The sequence below is a fragment of the Numenius arquata genome, unplaced genomic scaffold (genome assembly GCF_964106895.1).
Source record: "Numenius arquata unplaced genomic scaffold, bNumArq3.hap1.1 HAP1_SCAFFOLD_45, whole genome shotgun sequence".
In the NCBI taxonomy this organism is placed as follows: Eukaryota; Metazoa; Chordata; class Aves; order Charadriiformes; family Scolopacidae; genus Numenius; species Numenius arquata.
In genome coordinates, this window is record NW_027415589.1 from 475,804 (window position 1) to 493,149 (window position 17,346).

The window sequence follows — 17,346 nt, forward strand, 5'->3', positions numbered from 1 at the left end:
CTTCAAAAGGACCCTCTGCAAATGTCCTGAGGGTGATGTGGAGCTGTGAGCAAACCTGACCCACGCAGCATCCTCTCGACTGCAGAAGGACCCTGCCATGCCCAGACTGGGGTCACCCCTTCCCTCCACAGCTTCTCCCCACACTGCCATGGGCAGCTCCCCGGGCAGGCTGAGAGCTGACCCTGGCAGGAGACAGAGTCCCTGCCCCAGCACACAGTTCCCTGGGACACGGGGACCCTGCTCGGAAGGACAGCCCTGGGCACCCCTGGCTGCACGCCCACCTTCACAGCCCTGCAGCTGGGAGAAGGTAGCAGACATGTCCTGGCACTTTGACGATGTGGTGGGGATGCCCTTCTCTCGAACACATCTTTCTCAACGCCAAGGGATCCCCAAGAGCCTTCTTGACGGAACATATTAGACATGGACTATGCCAGCTTTAGGAGACTGCTCCAGGAAGCCTCTCTGCATTATACTGCACCAGAGAGAAACATCACGCCCTGTCCCTCTGCCCCTGCAGCAGGGAAGCCCTGCTCCACAAGTTCTCCTTCTCCTCTACACTAGAGAAACTGTGAGAGTTGTACTTACAGATCCCACGGGCTGTGGGTTGTGCAGCTTCTGGATCCCTCCAGCAACTGCAGAGTCAATGCCCTGCAGCCAGAGACTTATTTTGTAAAAGGCTGTGAAGGTTTCTCCCCCAGTGAGCTCTCAGCTTTCATCCATTCCTGAATGCTTTTCAGCTCTCCTGGCCTCACAAGTCTCCTTTCAGTGCCTGCAGGCAGTGCCCTCAGCCCTTGGCAGAGGAGCTGCTCCTGGGCAGAGCTGTCTCTCTGCCGCGCTGCCCCATGGCCAGGAGCTCCCTCCATCCCAGGAGCCCAGCCCAGCTCAGCAGCAGAGCAACAGCCCAAGGAACAGCCCAAGGCATCACTTTTCTGTCCCCCTGGGATCCCCGGAGATGTCCCTGGGGGAACCTGCTGTGAAACAGGATGAAGTCAGCCCTGATGTTCTCTCAGGAGATGGGAGAGATTGTGGGAGAGATTCATTTCCAGCAGTGTCATTTCTCCTGTCAGGAGAAGACTTGGGCATGAGAACCATGAGAATACTAAGAGTCGCCTTTCCTTATCCTATCGTGAGGCAGCACACCAGGAGGGTGACAGGGCAGGATCTGATTTCTACAAGCTGGGGGGCTGTCTTTGGGTTAGTGTATGAGAGAGTCCTTTTTCATAACATTTGCAGATGACCTCACAAGGAAGAGAGCAGACACTGCACTGCAGGGCAAGGTTGCCATCCGGAGGGACCTAGACAGGCTGGAGGGATAGACCGATAGGAACTTCAGGAGAGCCAATAGGTCCTGACCTGGAGGTGGACTAAACCCATGCCATGACAGAGACCAGGGACTGCCCAGGTGGGCAGCAGCTGTGCGGAAAAGGCTCTGGTGGCCCTTGGGTTCTATTGGGTAAAACACGAGCCATCAGCAAAGGTGGCCAAGAGCTTCCTGAGCTGCAGGAGCACAGCCAGTCTGCTCAGCACTTGTTACACCTTATCCAGAATACTTCCCTAGGTTTTGACACCACACCGTGCCAGAGAGACCTTGCAAAGTGGAGCCGGGTCACTGGAGGGACACCAACGTTGACAGAGCTTGTACTGTGAGAAGAAGCTTAGAGAGCTGGGCTTGTTCAGCTTGGAGGAGAGGAGCTCTTGGGAGGAACATGGAGCAGCATCACACAGTTACCAGGAAGACTGAGCCTGAGTCAAATCCATGGTAGAAGATACAAGGACAAGAGGCAATGGGCTGAGAAAAGGGACGGTCAAGCCACATAAGGAGGAACTTTTTCCAGCATGAGGATAGTCAAGCACTGGAAGCTGTTTCCCAGAGAGCGTGCAACAGCTCTGTCCTGGAAAGGGATCCAGACATCTTTGAACAAAGCCCTGACCCTTCAGGTCTGACCTTGTTTTCAATGGGAGGTTGGTCAAGACACCCTCCAATTCCCTTTGAGCCTGAATGATGCTGTCCTCCTCCCGTCCTTCCATCTGCAGGCTGAGATATTTCCCCTCTTGGAGCAGACATTCTGAAAAACCACTCCAAATCTGGAAAGACTCTTCAATGCTCCAAGTACAGTTGGGTTGGGAAAAAAAAAACAAACAAAAAAACCAAAACTGTGCTGGATTATTTTTTCACAGAGACAGTTTTAAAGGGTCAAAGTAGATTCAATGCATGAATTCTGACAGTCAAGTTACAAAGAGGGAGGAAAAAAAGGCAACAAAATCTTTGTCAGTAAAGAAAAACTCCCCCAGCCTGTGGGATGTCCTCATTAGTTGGCCCTCTAGGAACTGGGATCCTTGGGCTTCTTGGTCTTAAGTGGGAGCTCAAATCCTGAACTGGAAGGACAACATTGGCTGCAGGTACACACCATTTTCTTGACACAACTGTGAGCTCAGACCCAGTTGATGGAGTTTCTCACACAGGTCACGGAGGACGGCAGGATGTCGGGGAGAGTGGCACATGCTTCAGTTTCCCAAATCCCATGAGTTTTCCCAACCCATCCTTCTCTTGACCTCTGGCATCCTATTTCTTGAGATGCAAAGCTGGCGGGTCTTCTGTTGATAAAGCATCAGTGATCCTTCCAGTGATTCTGTGATTTCCTTTAGAGTGGCAAAAAATAATAATAATGATGAAAAGAAATGTTAAAGTAACAGTCTACTTCCACAATAGCAAATCTGGACAATGGCAATTAAATTAGTATTTGCCATATAAGGTATGATATCCCATCCTGAAGTACATATTGAAAGTGGTTCAGATGAAGGGTGGTCTTGCAAAAGTCACCCCTTGTGTCCCCGTGTGGCACAGACGCTGCTGGTTTCCCTCTCCAGAGAGTGGCAGAGGCCGGATCACCTTCTCAGAAGAGGCTCCTTGCCAGGGAGCCACGGCCATGGGGGGACCTCACCTGGTTCTTACTGGCACTTCACTCAACTGCTATTTGGATAAATTTGGTGCTTTTCTGGGATGACTATTCCTGCACAGAGGATCATAAAAAGACGACTGTTTCTTAAGAGATGGTGAAAAAGGCCCTGTTTGGCCAAGAAGGCCCACCATGTGCTCTGGAGGGAGCGAGGAAGATTATAAAAAGCACTAGGAAAGTCCAAAATGCTCTTCCAAAGGGCGAGTGGCCCTGAGCAGTGGTGATTGGCCACGTGTAAGTCTGTTAGAGAGGGTCAAGCAACGTCAGCGAGAAGCAAGGGGACGGCTGATGGCTTTAGCCAATCCTTACAGCCATGTCTGAAGCCAGCCATGGGAAGCAGTGGATGTTTGTGGGCAGAGGCTGAGGAAGAGGCTTCTCCTGAGACAATGGCAGGAAGGAAGACCCTTCCTCTGCAAACCAGGGGTGATACAGACATTCATCTCTTGTGTGCCTGCCTCAGCCTGGCGGATGGGGAATGCCCACTGCTGGGGGTGGCTGTTCTTAGGAATGCCCCATGGGCTGACAACTTGCTCCTTTCCCCTCCTTCACTGCCCACACTTGGATGGACTTCAGGAAACATCCATGAGCCTGGAGGATGCACAAACCTCCTGGGCTGAGGTCTCAGCACTGCAGGGGAAATGGAAGGGTTTGTGAGACACATGGGCGTGCAGGGAGAGAGCAGTGTGGGGGGAGCAGTGAGTGTGCTAAAGGCAGGAAGAAGAAATGTCAAGGCGAAGAGGCCAAGTGCATGAAATGCTTGATTTCTACTTGCCAATTCTGCATTAACGCCAAGGAATTTGGGTTACAGGAATGTCTCCAAGTAGAGTCTGCACCATCCAGACCCATGTGGATGGGCTGGCAGAGCCACCCCCAGCAGGGGGATCCCCATCGCCCACGCTGAGGCAGTCAGGATGCAAATATCTGCAGTGCCCACTTGTCACAGGCCTCCAGGCAGAGGGTGACTCATTCCCATGACCCTCGAAGCCTGGATCAGCTCGTTGTGCTTTTGCTGTCCTTCCCTTCATCTGTCAAGCCCATGGGAGCTTTGGCTTTGACATCATCCCTACGTCCTGGGACAAGGTTTCTCAATTCCTCCTCTGCAGCTTCCCTGCTTCCACCTCCTTTGTGCTGCCTCTTTGTCCTGGAGATCAGTCAGTTCCAACAAGCAGCCTCCTGAGACGGTGGCTTCTTTTCAAGGGGAGTTGGAGAGATCATTTTTGTGCCTGGAGGAGGCTGTCCTGTAAGGCCTATCAGATTTTCCATCATTCTTCAGCCTTCAGAGCTGCTTCCCATGGCACTACTCGCATCAGTCTCCCAAGTACATCAAAGTCTTCTTCTCTGGAGTCCACCCGTTTTTGCTCTGCTGCTGGCCTTCCTCACTCCTCTTCGGCACCTGGGACCCCACTATTTCCTGGTGACAGCAGCCAAGGCTGACACTGATTTTCACCTCCCTGACCACTCTTTTTTTTTTTTTTTATTTGTTTTTTTGCCAGGACCAGGTCCAGGTGAGCATCACCCTTGTTTGCCCACCTGGCAGCTGTGTTAAGAAGTTGTCCCAAGGTCCTCCAGGCTGCTGGCACCCTGTGTCTTTGCCTGGCCAGTGAATGCCAGGGCAACTACTCTTCCCCATAGGAACCTGCTCATTGACTTGGAGACTTCTTCAGGTTGCTGTTAGAAGACTTATTCTGCCTACTGTGCCCGATCAAGTGGAGTATAATGGCCAAGACATTTTCACCCTTACTGGCTTCTCCTCTCATCCTCACTCACACAAGCTCACTCAACCCTTGAGTAGCTGCCCTGAATTCTGTTAGGCAATGAGGGGCTGAACTTGGGACAAATGCCATTGTAGTCACTGGAGATTGAGTAAATTCGGCTGATGGAAAAGAGAGAGACCTTGCTCTCCCTACAGGACATGACTGCAGTCCATTCATATGAACACCTCTGTGAACTGCCATGAACATCAGGAGTAGGAAAGGTTCCTTTTATTTGGACATCAGCTGTCATTTCACTTGGCTAAAGGATTTCCCACCAGGCTCATGTACGATCCCCGAGATGTTTCCCCATCTCTATCACCATCCCCATTAGAGCTTGCAGTTTCCTGCGTGTACCTTGCACCACCTCTGGCAACTGGAATGTTCCCAGGCATTTGCATCTGAACATTTCACTCCCGCCCTCCATCTCCATTACTTAGCGTGGGAGTGGAGAAAAGAGGCTCCCATGCAGGTGCCTATTTTGTGCACAGCTCAACACCTGAGGAAAGAGGAATCCCATCTCCTGTGGGCTTCTAGCAGGCATGGGAGGGCGCTGAGTCTCCGTCAAATGCTAGGAATAGAAACGCAGGATGAGATGCCTCGATTCCCTCAGCTGAATCCCTTCCCTCAGCAGGGGTAAAGGAGATGCCTGTCTGTCCCCGTCTGGCTGTCCTGTCTAATGATGGGCCAAGGAAAGTTGATATTTAGAGCTAACTCTCCCTCTCAGCAGGGAAATGACACTTCTGGAAAGGAGTGTCTCGATCCAGCTGAGAGAGAGAACATCAGGGATTGCATCAGCAGGTTCCCCGGCAGCCCCAGGGACACCTCAAGGGATTTTAGAGGGGGGCAGAAAAGGTACTGCCTTGGGCTGTTGCTCTGCTGCTGAGCTGGGCCGGGCTCCTGGGATGGAGGGAGCTCCTGGCCGTGGGGCAGCGCGGCAGAGAGACAGCTCTGCCCAGGAGCAGCTCCTCTGCCAAGCGCAGCAGGGCTGAGGGCACTGCCTGCAGGCACCGAGGGGAGAGGAGGGAAGCAAGACAGAGGCTAAAGGCAGCCTGGGGTGGGAGGACAGATGAGAGCTCGCCTGGAGAGAAATCTTCACAGCCCTTGACAGGGTAAGTCTCTGGCTGCAGGGCAATGCAGCTGCGGTTCCTGGAAAGACCTCCTAAAGCTGGCACATCCCACAGCCCATGGGATCTGTCAGGAGGACTCTCAGTTTCCCCCGCGTAGAAAAAGGACGTGCTTTGGAGCACGGCTTCCCTGCTGCACCCTCAGCCGGCCAGGGCATGTCGGCTGCCTTCCCCTGGGGGAGGCTGCAGAGTGTGAAGCCGGGTGTGCAGCCAGGAGTACTCAGGGCTGTCCTTCAGAGCAGGGTCTCTGCACCGCAGGGGGCTGTGTGCCAGCGCAGGGACTTTGTCTCTTGCCAGGGTCAACACTCAGTCTGCCCAGGTTGTTCCCACAGCGGTGTGGGGAGAAGCTCTGGGGAGAAGCAGGAGAGGGTCCTTCTGCTGTCAAGACGGTGTTGAGTTGGTCAGGGCTGCTCACAGCTCCAGATCACCCCTACACGCTTCCAAGGGAACTATTTCCTCAGGTTGTGTTTCCAGTTTCTTATCCAGGGGGTGCGGGGAGAGAGGTGGAAAAAGGGATGAATGTGTAAGGATCTCTCGAGTTTGCAGAAGTCACTGTGATTCCTGAGCTGCAACTTTGAGGCATCAGTTGGTCTAAAAGAAGCCTCCTAAGGGGCCTTCAGCCGCTCCTCTGCCCATGGAGAGCACCAGCATCACCTCTGCTGGACCATCAGGGTTGCTCTGACCTGCCCTTTTGCACCTGCGAACAGGAACATGAACCCAGCCCCTGCCCTGCAAACAGGCAGGTGTCTGTAGGGCCAAGGTGAGTGCACAGAGGTTGGGATGGGCTCTGTGAGTGCTGACAGGGAAAAGACACGGCACAGGGAGACACTTCCCAGGAGGAAAATCTCCTGGCAGCAGGGATATGACCAGGGAACGAGAGGAAACTTAAGCCAGAAATGTTGTGGGAGGGAGAATTCCGCAAACGCCGTACGATCCCCTCCAATGCAGACCCCTTCCCCTGAGCAAGCCCCCCCGTGCCTCCTCTCCCACCAAAGCCTCTGCCCTCAGGGCTGTGGGGTCCAAGGCATGAACCACCTCCTCTGCAGCCGGAGCTCCAGCAGAGCCGTGGTGCAGCTCTCCAGCCACGTGCCCCGTTCTCCCTGCGGAGCAGCGGGGCTGAGAGCGACTGCCCGGCAGCGTCGGTGTCTGGGAGGTGACAGGCACGGCTGGGCACGGGTGATGCTGTCCCGAGCGCCCGGCTGCCTCTGCCCTGGCCTCCTTCAGCCAGACCCTCGCTGCAGTTTCCCTTGTTTCTCCACTTGTCTGTGTTATTGCTGCTCTTTTCTTGTTCTCACTCTCAGGCTCTCTGGGGATGGGAGTTTCAGCTGCAGAGTCACACATTATCTTGTGCGTCCTCCCATGCAGGTGTGTCCATGGGAACAAGGGTCCCAGCTTTCCTCTCGCCTGTGCGGCTGTGGACAATGCAGCCTGTGGGGCTGGGGAATCAGCTGGTTTTCCCTTGGTGAGATAACATCGTGAAAAAACTGATGTATCTCCTTGAGGTGTCCTTCCAAGCTGTGAGCTGCCCTCCAGGATGCAAATCTGTCCCATAGCATCTTTGTGTTACCTGAAAGCCCCATGGAGAAGCGCAGAGACGCTATGACCAAGGAAATGCTGTTGGGTTGGTGAAATGAGCCCTGTGTGTCCTGGGCTGGAAGTGGTTGCTGAGACGCTGAGAAAGGGCAAGACATTTAGTTGTCTGCAGTGGATCCCTCTGCTCTCAGCAGGTTCTGCTGACGTTTCAGAGAAACATTGAGGGCGTGTGATCGCCCTCCATCTCAGAAAGGCGCAAGCCCAGTGTGTCAGGGGCTGAGGGACAGCCCAGCTCCCCTCGCTCTGTACTAAGCCACAGGCAATCCTCTTGCCTTGCAGGATTCTCTCTGCTCTCCCTGAGTGCAGCAGGAATACTGAGGGTTTCTGACATCCCAAAACAGTCCTCAGATGGGACGGAGGGAATTTTTTTTTCAAAAAAGCTCTCAGTTGGCCTCTGCCTCCCTCACTCCTTCGAAGAGGCAGTGCAGGTACTGGCACACCCTTGTGCATTGGGCATGGTTTTATCTGACAAAGTCAAACACCAGGACTGGCCCCTGCTTCCAGCGTTCCCGTGAACTCTCTGCTGCAGAGCAGGGCTGACTCCTCGGCACCAGTGGGCAGAGGCCCAGCTCCTCATGGCACGTTCAACCAGCACGGTAGCAGAGCTTCAGCCATGGAGCTGAGGGAAGGTCTCCTAGAAAAGGAATACAGGGGGTAAGGCGTGTAGCAGGGAAGGGTCTGTAGGAAAAGGCTTTGGTTTTGCTGCTAAAAGTCTCCATTAACTTGTCAATAACTTTTCCTCCTTGCAGGGGTCTCCATGCCCAGAGGCAGCAAATGTCCAACAGCAGCTCCATCACACAGCTCCATGGGGTTCCATGAGAACTGGAGTACGTTTTGCTCTGAGACGTCCACCGTAACTTGTCACTGCCTTTTTTCCTTGGACAGGTTCCAGTGCGCAGAGGAAGCAAATGTCCAACAGCAGCTCCATCACCCAGTTCCTCCTCCTGGCATTCGCAGACACACGGGAGCTGCAGCTCTTGCACTTCGGGCTCTTCCTGGGCATCTACCTGGCTGCCCTCCTGGGAAACGCACTCATCATCACCGCCATCGCCTGTGACCACCGCCTCCACACCCCCATGTACTTCTTCCTCCTCAACCTCTCCGTTCTTGACCTGGGCTCCATCTCCACCACTGTCCCCAAAGCCATGGCCAATTCCCTGTTTGACACCGTGGCCATCTCCTACTGGGGATGTGCTGCACAGCTATTTCTGTTTCTCTTCATGATTGCAGCAGAGTTTTATCTTCTCACTGTCATGTCCTACGACCGCTACGTTGCCATCTGCCAACCCCTGCACTACGGGACCCTCCTGGGCAGCAGAGCTTGTGTCCACATGGCAGCAGCTGCCTGGGGCAGTGGGTTTCTCAATGCTCTCCTGCACACGGCCAATACATTTTCCCTACCCCTCTGCCAGGGCAATGTCCTGGACCAGTTCTTCTGTGAAATCCCCCAGATCCTCAAGCTGTCCTGCTCACACTCCTACCTCAGGGAACTTGGGCTTCTTGTGGTCAGTGCCTGTTTAGCATTTGGGTGTTTCGTTTCCATTGTGGTGTCCTATGTGCAGATCTTCAGGGCCGTGCTGAGGATCCCCTCTGAGCAGGGACGGCACAAAGCCTTTTCCACGTGCCTCCCTCACCTGGCCGTGGTCTCCCTCTTTGTCAGCACTGCAGTGTTTGCCCACCTGAAGCCCCCCTCCATCTCCTCCTCACCCCTGGACTTGGTGGTGTCATTTCTGTACTCGGTGGTGCCTCCAGCTGTGAACCCCTTCATCTACAGCATGAGGAACCAGGAGCTGAAAGACACATCGAAGAAGCTGATTCTGTCACTGATCTCTCAGCAGCATTAACCTGCCCGTGTCTCTTCAGAAGTGATTTCAGATTCATCTGGGGAACTTCCTGGGCTTTGGGCCTTTTGTCTGTGATAACCATGTGTGTCCAGGAACCTTCTACTTCCCCACAAGCATGAACCCAGCTCTTCTGACCCTGAGGCCTGTTCACGTGTGCCTGGCACAGGGGTACAGCTGACCTCCCATCTCATGTCTCTTTAATAAAATGGGATTTCTTCAGTGCCGGTGTCTGGAGGTTTGGCTCTTCTTCCAAAGCTGAGCTCAGGCTGAGGAAGTTGTCCTCACAAGGCCACGCTGCTTTGTTTGGGTTCTCCATGGGATGAGGGAAGAGTGTTAGGCAATGGGACAATGTGGGGCAATGTATTAGGGAACGGGCCCAGGCTGAGCCTTCACCCGTGGGTGCCCAGTTCCCCCGGAAACGGTGAATGATCCACAGGGATCTGCCTGGGACTGTCCCTCCATGGCTTTCAGTCATCACAGCCAACTCGCTCTGCGGAGCAGAAACAACAGTGCAGGACCCTGTGGAGATTGTGGGGAGGGGGCAGGAGTGGCAAATGAGGCCAGATCAGACAAAGTTCCCTGGTGAAATGTTCTCTGGGGACAGGGACACCCTTGGAGAAGAGCAAAGGAGCATCTCTGTGCATCCAAGGTGGAAAAAAAAAGACGACAAAGAGAAATCAATCTCTGCATGCACCAGCTCAGGGCAGGCTTCTCTAGGGATGGAGCAGTCTGAGGAGCTCCGGGGCCCGGAGTCTTCTCCTGGAAGAGGGGCTGACACAGAGGGGCTTGCTGTCAGTGGTCAGGATGTCTTGGAGACAGGCGCAGGGGACACGGGGAGACACTGGTCTCTGCCATCTCGTGCCATGTCCGGCCCTCAGCCCTGGGGCCAATGTGGGGCTGAGACATCTCTCTGCCCCCCAGGAGCTACTGTGACCATCAGAGGGGCTGAGGCTGTGGGGTTGAGTCTGCAGAGCTTTGCAGAACCCATCAATGGGCACTGCCACGGGGTCAGCCCAGAATGGGCTGCTTTTCTGGGCTGGACAGGGGAGAGATGGGGGAGAGGGACAAGAAGCAAGAGGGAGAACCAGAGAGAGACTGGGATGGGCTTGAAAGTGCTTGGAAGAGGAACACGCTAAAGTTAGCTGAGCTGCCTGCCCATGCAGGGTGAGGAGTCACACAAGAGGGTTGGTGTTGCAGAGCCAGGGCTCGTAGAAGGCATCTGAGGCTTGCAGACACAGGAGAGAGGAGGTTGGTCTGTGCCTTTGGTGGCATGGGCAGTTGAGGAAGGTGGCACAGAGCATTTGTAGCACCCCAAATCTTTCGCACTGGCCACTTCCAGCACCGGCAGCACACCCCAAGTTTATGGGTGACTTTTCCTATTTGGCCTTCTCCGTCCTCCTGCCGGGCTCAGTGCCTGAATCAATTTTCTTGAAGCAAAGGACCACCAAGATGGTCAGGGACTGGAGCGCCTTTCCCCTGAGGAGACGCTGAGGGAGATGAGCTAGTCCAGCCTGGAGAAAGGAAGGCTGAGAGGGACCTCATTGCAGCCTGCCAGTACCTAGGAGGACTTTATGGAGAACAGAGAGCCAAGCTCTTCACCAGGGTGCATGGTGGGAGGACAAAAGACGGTGGGTGGAAGGTAAAAGAGAAGAGGCTCAGCCTGCAGATAGGAAAGCGCTTTTCCCCATGAGCTGAGCCAAGCATTGGAGCAGGTCGCCCAGAGATGCTGAGCAGACTCCAGCCCTGGAGGTTGTCAGACTCTGACTGGTCCAAGCCTTGAACAACGTGGCCTGACCATGTTTCTGACAGGCTGGAACGGAGACCTCCCAAGGCCCCTTCCAACTTGAGCTGATACTATGAACCTACGACCTCACGCCCTTTTTCTGATAACAACAGAGCAAATGCTTACGGGGCACGAATCTCCCTCTGCTGTATGTGACCCCCTAAAACAAAACCTCAGCCAGTGACGAGAGGTCGGTATCACGGTGTGACTCTCTGTGCAAGGACTGAGGGGTGACATTGACAGTCCTGGGCAGGAACTGTTTTGGGGACACGGGGCTCTATGCAAGGCACAAAATGACCGTTTTTATTTTTTTTTTTTCAATGCTGCAAGTCTCATCAAAGAAGAAGTAAAGAAAAGATGCAAAGAAAAGAAAATATACTTTTCAGCTTTTAAAATTACCTGTGGATTTTTTTACTTTAATATAATAGTCAAAGGGGGGAATTTGTGTCCTTGCTCTTCTTTTTTTTTTTTTTTTAAAAAAAAAAAAGGAAGTGTGTTCCAGAACTGGGATTGGATGTAGGACACAAATACCTTCAGCTACAGAGGCACAGATACCTCCTGCCAGCATAGATGCCCTGGACAAGTGCCAGCGCACTCCTGACTTCTCCCGTCACTCAATCAGCCAGAGCTTTTTGAAACATTCCATCAGGTACCAACTGTCGTGGTTTGGCCTCAGAGGACAACAAAGAACCACGGGGCAGCCGTGCTCTCTCAAGCCCCCCCCACGGCCATGAGGGGAGAATCGGAAGGAAAAGGCAAAACTCGTGGGTTGGGACAAAGGCAGTTTAACAGAACAACAAAGGGAACAAGAAAACAATAACAGTAACACGGATAGTGATGCCGTGAAAGTCGAAATCAGGACTCAAGAGTGGGGATGACTATTAAGCAGGTATTCTTTATTGCAGCGCTGGACGCGCAGGGGATCGCTCCTCCAAATGTGCGCACCAAAAGCCATGAGTTACACAGCTTATACACAAGTTAAACATACATATTCATTATTCTTCCCAGAACTCATTGTCATACGTTGCCACCCACTCCCGCATGCGTCTTTCAGTCTCTTGGTGGTCTTCAAAGACCTCTGGTGGTCGCTTACTTCATCCCTTCCTCTTCATCACTGCGTCCTTTTGGTGAACTGCAGTCATCTACTTCTCTATTCTTGCTGACAAAGCCGCAAGGCTGGTTTAGGCTGGCTCTGCATGCCTTGGTGGTCTCGACACATCCTGTTCTCAGAGATAAGTTCCTCTTGGAAGATAACAAGGTGCTGACCTGTACAATTGCTAGTTGCATATGTGCTTAGGCCCCTGTTTGCATTTAGCCAAGTTAGAAAAACAAAGACTCACAGTATTTGCTAACTCATTGTTTATGCTAAGAGCGGCTTAGTTGTGTCAAGCAAACCTTCAAGCCATACTCAGCCCTATTCCTTCATTCAACCCCCGCTTTTCTTTAAGCTACAGCAAATTCTTTTGCAAAATCTTGTTTACAGTCCACAATACATGTACTGGTTGAGCAAGAGTCCGTACTTTCCACCACATCCAAAGGTCGAGAGCAGTCAACAGTAGGGCTACAAGGATCAGCACTAGTACAGGATGCACTGGGAAGTTGAAAAACAGTGCCGCGGTTGGAGATTTTAATGAGGTATTTAGAAAAATGTCCCACCAGTGGTGTTCCCCGGTTTCCTCGATGGTTGTAATGATGTTCCTTATTTCCAGAGTATCGTGCTGGACTTGCCATAATGTTCGTTTAGAAGTTTCTTTCACTTTCTCTAGCAGTGAGTATACTTGCTTCACATCAAATTTACATGCTATATCAACTGAGCTGTTTTCTCTTATTTTATAGGATGGTATTTGTCCTTAATCTCCCCAGTCTCTCCTAATTTGGCCATCAATTTGTAAAACTGTGTATACCTTAGTTTATTCATCTGTGATATTCAGACCTACATTACCCAAGTATCCATTCCTGGTCCAGTCTTCAGGGTCGGGGACATCATCTAGACCTTGACGGGTGATGCAGTTCTCTGTCCAGCTGTGATGCAGAAGATCATGATAATGATTTCCGGAATCGCAGTTTTGCTGGTCCAGTACATTCAGAGGTCCATTTCTGCTCAAGTGGGGGATCTTCCTCACACTTTGGAGCCTTCCATTGTTTACGTCTTTGTAATCTTAGTTTTAAAGGTCTTAAAGGTTCCGAAGTCCACTGCTTATCTGGAGCCTTTTTCACTCGGGAGCAGTGAATCCAGGCCGGCTGTTCTTTTTACTTTGATTGCAGTGAAGGTGGTCAGTAGCACTTGGAATGCTCCGTTCCACTTTTCTTCTAGTGGATCACCTGAAAAATTCTTAATATAAACCCAATTTCCAGGACTAAAGGGATAGATAGGATGGTCCAGTCCCTTAACTCTGGTTCTTAAGTCATTCTTATTGATTTTCTCTAATGAAGGGAGCAGGCAGTCTAGGAGGTTCCTTGAGTGTATGGAAGATACCTTCCTGACACAACTGGTAGGAGAGCCTACCATGGGAGGCGCCTCACTAGACCTACTTTTCACAAACAAAGAAGAACTAGTGGGAGATGTGGAGGTAGGAGGCCGTCTTGGGCTTAGCGATCATGAAATGGTCAAGTTTTCAATTCTTAGTGAGGTAAGGAAGGGGGTGAGCAAAACCTTCACCTTGGACTTCCGGAGGGCGGACTTGTGCCTGTTCAGAACCCTGGTTGGGAGGGTCCCTTGGGAGAGAATCCTGCGGGGCAAAGGGGTCCAGGAGGGCTGTACGCTCTCCAAGAAGGAAATCCTAAAGGCCCATGAGCAGGTTGTCCCCCTGAGGCGCAAAATTAAAGGGTGGGGAAAATGGCCGGTCTGGTTGAACAAAGAGTTTTTGATGGGACTTAGGGGAAAAAAGGAGGGTTTACCACCTTTGGATAAAGGGACAGGCAACTCAGGAGGAGTACAGAGATCTTGTTAGGTTACACAGGGAAAAAATTAGGAAGGCAAAAGCCCAGCTGGAACTCAACCTGGCCATTAATATAAGGGACAACAAAAAAAGTTTTTATAAATACATCGACAAAAAGAGAGTCAGGGAGAATCTCCATCCCTTACTGGATGCGGGGGGAAACATTGCGACCAAGGACGAGGAGAAGGCTGAGCTACTTAATGCCTTCTTTGCCTCCGTCTTCAATAGTCAGACCAGCTACCCCCAGCGTGTACAGCCTCCTGGGCTGGAAGATAAGGATGGAGAGCTGAACAACCCCCCCATCTGTGATTCTGTGAAAGAGACACAGTGAAAGAAATGCTCTCTTTGAACAGCTCCAACTGCACTAATCCCAAAACGTCAGGGTTTCAGGAGCATCTTCAAGTAGACTCTTCAACATCTAGATCTGCCCATTTTTCATTGTCTGTGGGGTAAATTACATGTAACCCCACTGTCGTGAAGGCAGGGATGAGAGTGATCTGCTCCAGTGTTGGACATCATGGGTGCAATTGCCCAGGTTTCCCTTCAAGTCAAAGGAGAGAAAGAAATCCGTTGTCTCCACTGAGGTGCCCTGGCCTATCCTGTCTGTCCACCAGCTCCTGCTCCAGAAAGGCTCCCGTAGCTCCTGGGTCACATTTCCCAGTCCCTTGTGGAGGCTTCAGCTACTTCTATACAAGTATACATTTATGCAGCCATTTCCAAAAACACATTTCGTTCCAACACTTGGAATGGAGAAGCTGTGCTCTGAGGACATGTTTATTTGAATACATTTCATGTCTATATCTCATATCTAAAGGGACCTGGGAGCAATGAAGTTTGGATAAGTTGGATGGATCCTGCTTTTCTCTCTTTGCTGTCAATTGATGGCCCCACCTGCTGGCACCTCCCTCATATCGTCCCTTTTTATTAGATTTATAGATTCATAGATTGGTCCAGGCCAGAAGGGACCTCCAAAGGTCATCTAGTCCGACCTCCCCGCAGTCAGCAGGGACACCCCCAACTAGACCAGGTTGCCCAGGGCCTCGTCGAGCTTCACCTTGAATATCTCAAGGGAAGGGGCCTCAACCACCTCCCTGGGCAACCTGTTCCAGTGTTCCACCACCCTCATGGTAAAGAACTTTTTCCTAATATCCAATCTAAATCTCCCCCTCCCCAACTTAAAACCATTGCCCCTCGTCCTGTCACTGCAGGCCTTTGGAAACAGACCCTCCCCAACCTTCCTGTAGCCCCCCTCAGGTACTGGAAGGCCGCTATGAGGTCTCCCCAGAGCCTCCTTTTCTCCAAGCTGAACAACCCCAGCTCCCTCAGTCTGTCCTCATAGGAGAGGTGCTCCAGCCCCCTGATCATTTTGGTGGCCCTCCTCTGGACCCGCTCCATCAGGTCCATGGCCTTCCTATATTGAGGGCTCCAGACCTGCACACAGTACTCCAGGTGAGGTCTCACTAGAGCAAAGTGGCAGAATCACCTCTCTGGATCTGCTGGCAACACTTCTTTTGATGCAGCCCAGGATGTGATTGGCCTTCTGGGCTGCGAGAGCACATTGCCTGTGCAATGACAGCACATTGCCTGACCAATGAGATGGCCAAATCTTGATGGGGCGTATAAAAGCATAACACCATGGCCCTCCAAGGGCCAGACCGTAACCGATGTACATATTCCGAGTTCATCCAGTAACCTTCTCTTTCAGGCACCGTGAAACGCAGTCCAAAAGAGCATGCTCTAGGACACATTTCTCATCTGAAGTGAGGCTCAGCGGCCTTTAGCTCCCCAGCTCAGTGTCTGGGCCGTTTTGAAGGATCCAGACCATGTTTACTTTTGGCCAGATGTCAGGGAGTCCTGCCAGTCTCCATGACCATTAAAGTGAAAAAGCACAGGCTCTTGCTCAATGTTTCTGTTCCCCTGGCTGAGGGATTTGATGCATGTCTGGGCTGTAGCACCTCGGGTGTAGCTCCAGGCCAAGCTTGGACTTGTCTTAAATGAAACCTGGGTACCGAGAGTCAAAGACCTTCTGTGTGCAAAGGCTTTGCTTCAGGGCAGAGCCATGGCCAAGTGGATGGCACCTGGAAACTTAAAGCTGAAAGTGGATGCCAGGACAGTGAGCAAACCCTGCTGTCTCCAAAAACCCTCAAAGTAAGAAGTTTTTCCTCACGTTGAGATGGAATTTCCCGTGTTCCAGCCTTTGTCCATTGCCCCTTGTACTGTCCCTGGGCACCACTGAAAAGAGTCTGGCCCCATCCTCTTGACACCCACCCTTTAGATACTGGTAAGCATTGGTGAGATCTCCTCAGTCTTTCCTCACTGAAGAGGTGCACATGTCCCTTGAGCATGTTTGTAGCCTCCGCTAGACTCCCTCCAGTAGTTCCCTGTCCTTCTTGAACTGGAGAGCCCAGACCTGGACGCAGTACTCCAGATGTGGCGTCACCAGGGCAGAGGAGAGGGGGAAGATGACCTCCCTCGACCTGCTGGCCATGCACCACAGGAGACCGTTGGCCTTCTTGACCACAAGGGCACATGGCTGGCTCATGGGCAACTTGTTGTCCACCAGGACTCCCGGGTCTCTCTCTGCAGAGCTTCTTTCCAGCAGGTAAACCAACCTCTAACTTGTACCATTGCATGAAACAGACACCTCTTAAGTTTTACAAGGAGAAGTGGCCAGTCCTGCATTAGGGGGGAGAAAAAACCCCATATATCAGGGGACCTCACCAAGGGAGCAGTGACCCTGAGAAGAATGGCTTGGGCACTGTGAAGGACACCATACGAGCCAGTGGTTCATGCTCACCATGAACAAGGCCAGCTGCAAAGGGGCATTCATTAGGAGGGGCGTAGCCACCCCGGACGTCTGGAGTTTTCATCCCCCTCCAGTGAGCTGTGGTGTGGCCACACATGGACATGTGTGTCCCTCTGTGAGAATTCCTGCTGTAGAGAGGTGGGGAGGAACTGGAGAGTGCCCAGAGGAGGTCTGCACTTCTCTTGTACTCAAGGCCCCAAACCCCATCTTTGTCGACCTCTTCAAGCCCAACACAACCCAAGGAACACGCTCGACTCAGGAGAACCACCATGCTCTGCAGACCGCTCCAGATTCCCCTCCAAGACGCTGGGTGTCCTTAATGTCACCTGTGTAAAAGCCCTGAGTACATCCCTCAGATCCACTCACCATCTTATCTGTCACCAGACACCAACTGGTGACTTCTAAACCCAGTTTTACATTTCTAAAACGTCAGAGCTTTTCATTCCTGAACACATGGAGGAAGAGGATCTCTAGAGGTGTGCTTCTCAGGCCTGCTGGGAGATAGATCCCGGTATGAAAGCAGGCCACTGCGGAGATCCCCTTTTA

General features: G+C 52.2%; 1 protein-coding gene across 1 annotated transcript; it reads left to right on the forward strand.

Moving 5' to 3' along the window:
• Positions 1 to 8,336: 8,336 nt before the first annotated feature.
• LOC141478857 (olfactory receptor 14J1-like) lies at positions 8,337 to 9,272 on the forward strand. The gene has a single exon (XM_074167800.1). It carries the CDS (start codon positions 8,337 to 8,339, stop codon positions 9,270 to 9,272), a length of 936 nt encoding a protein of 311 aa, XP_074023901.1.
• The last annotated feature ends 8,074 nt before the right edge of the window (positions 9,273 to 17,346 follow it).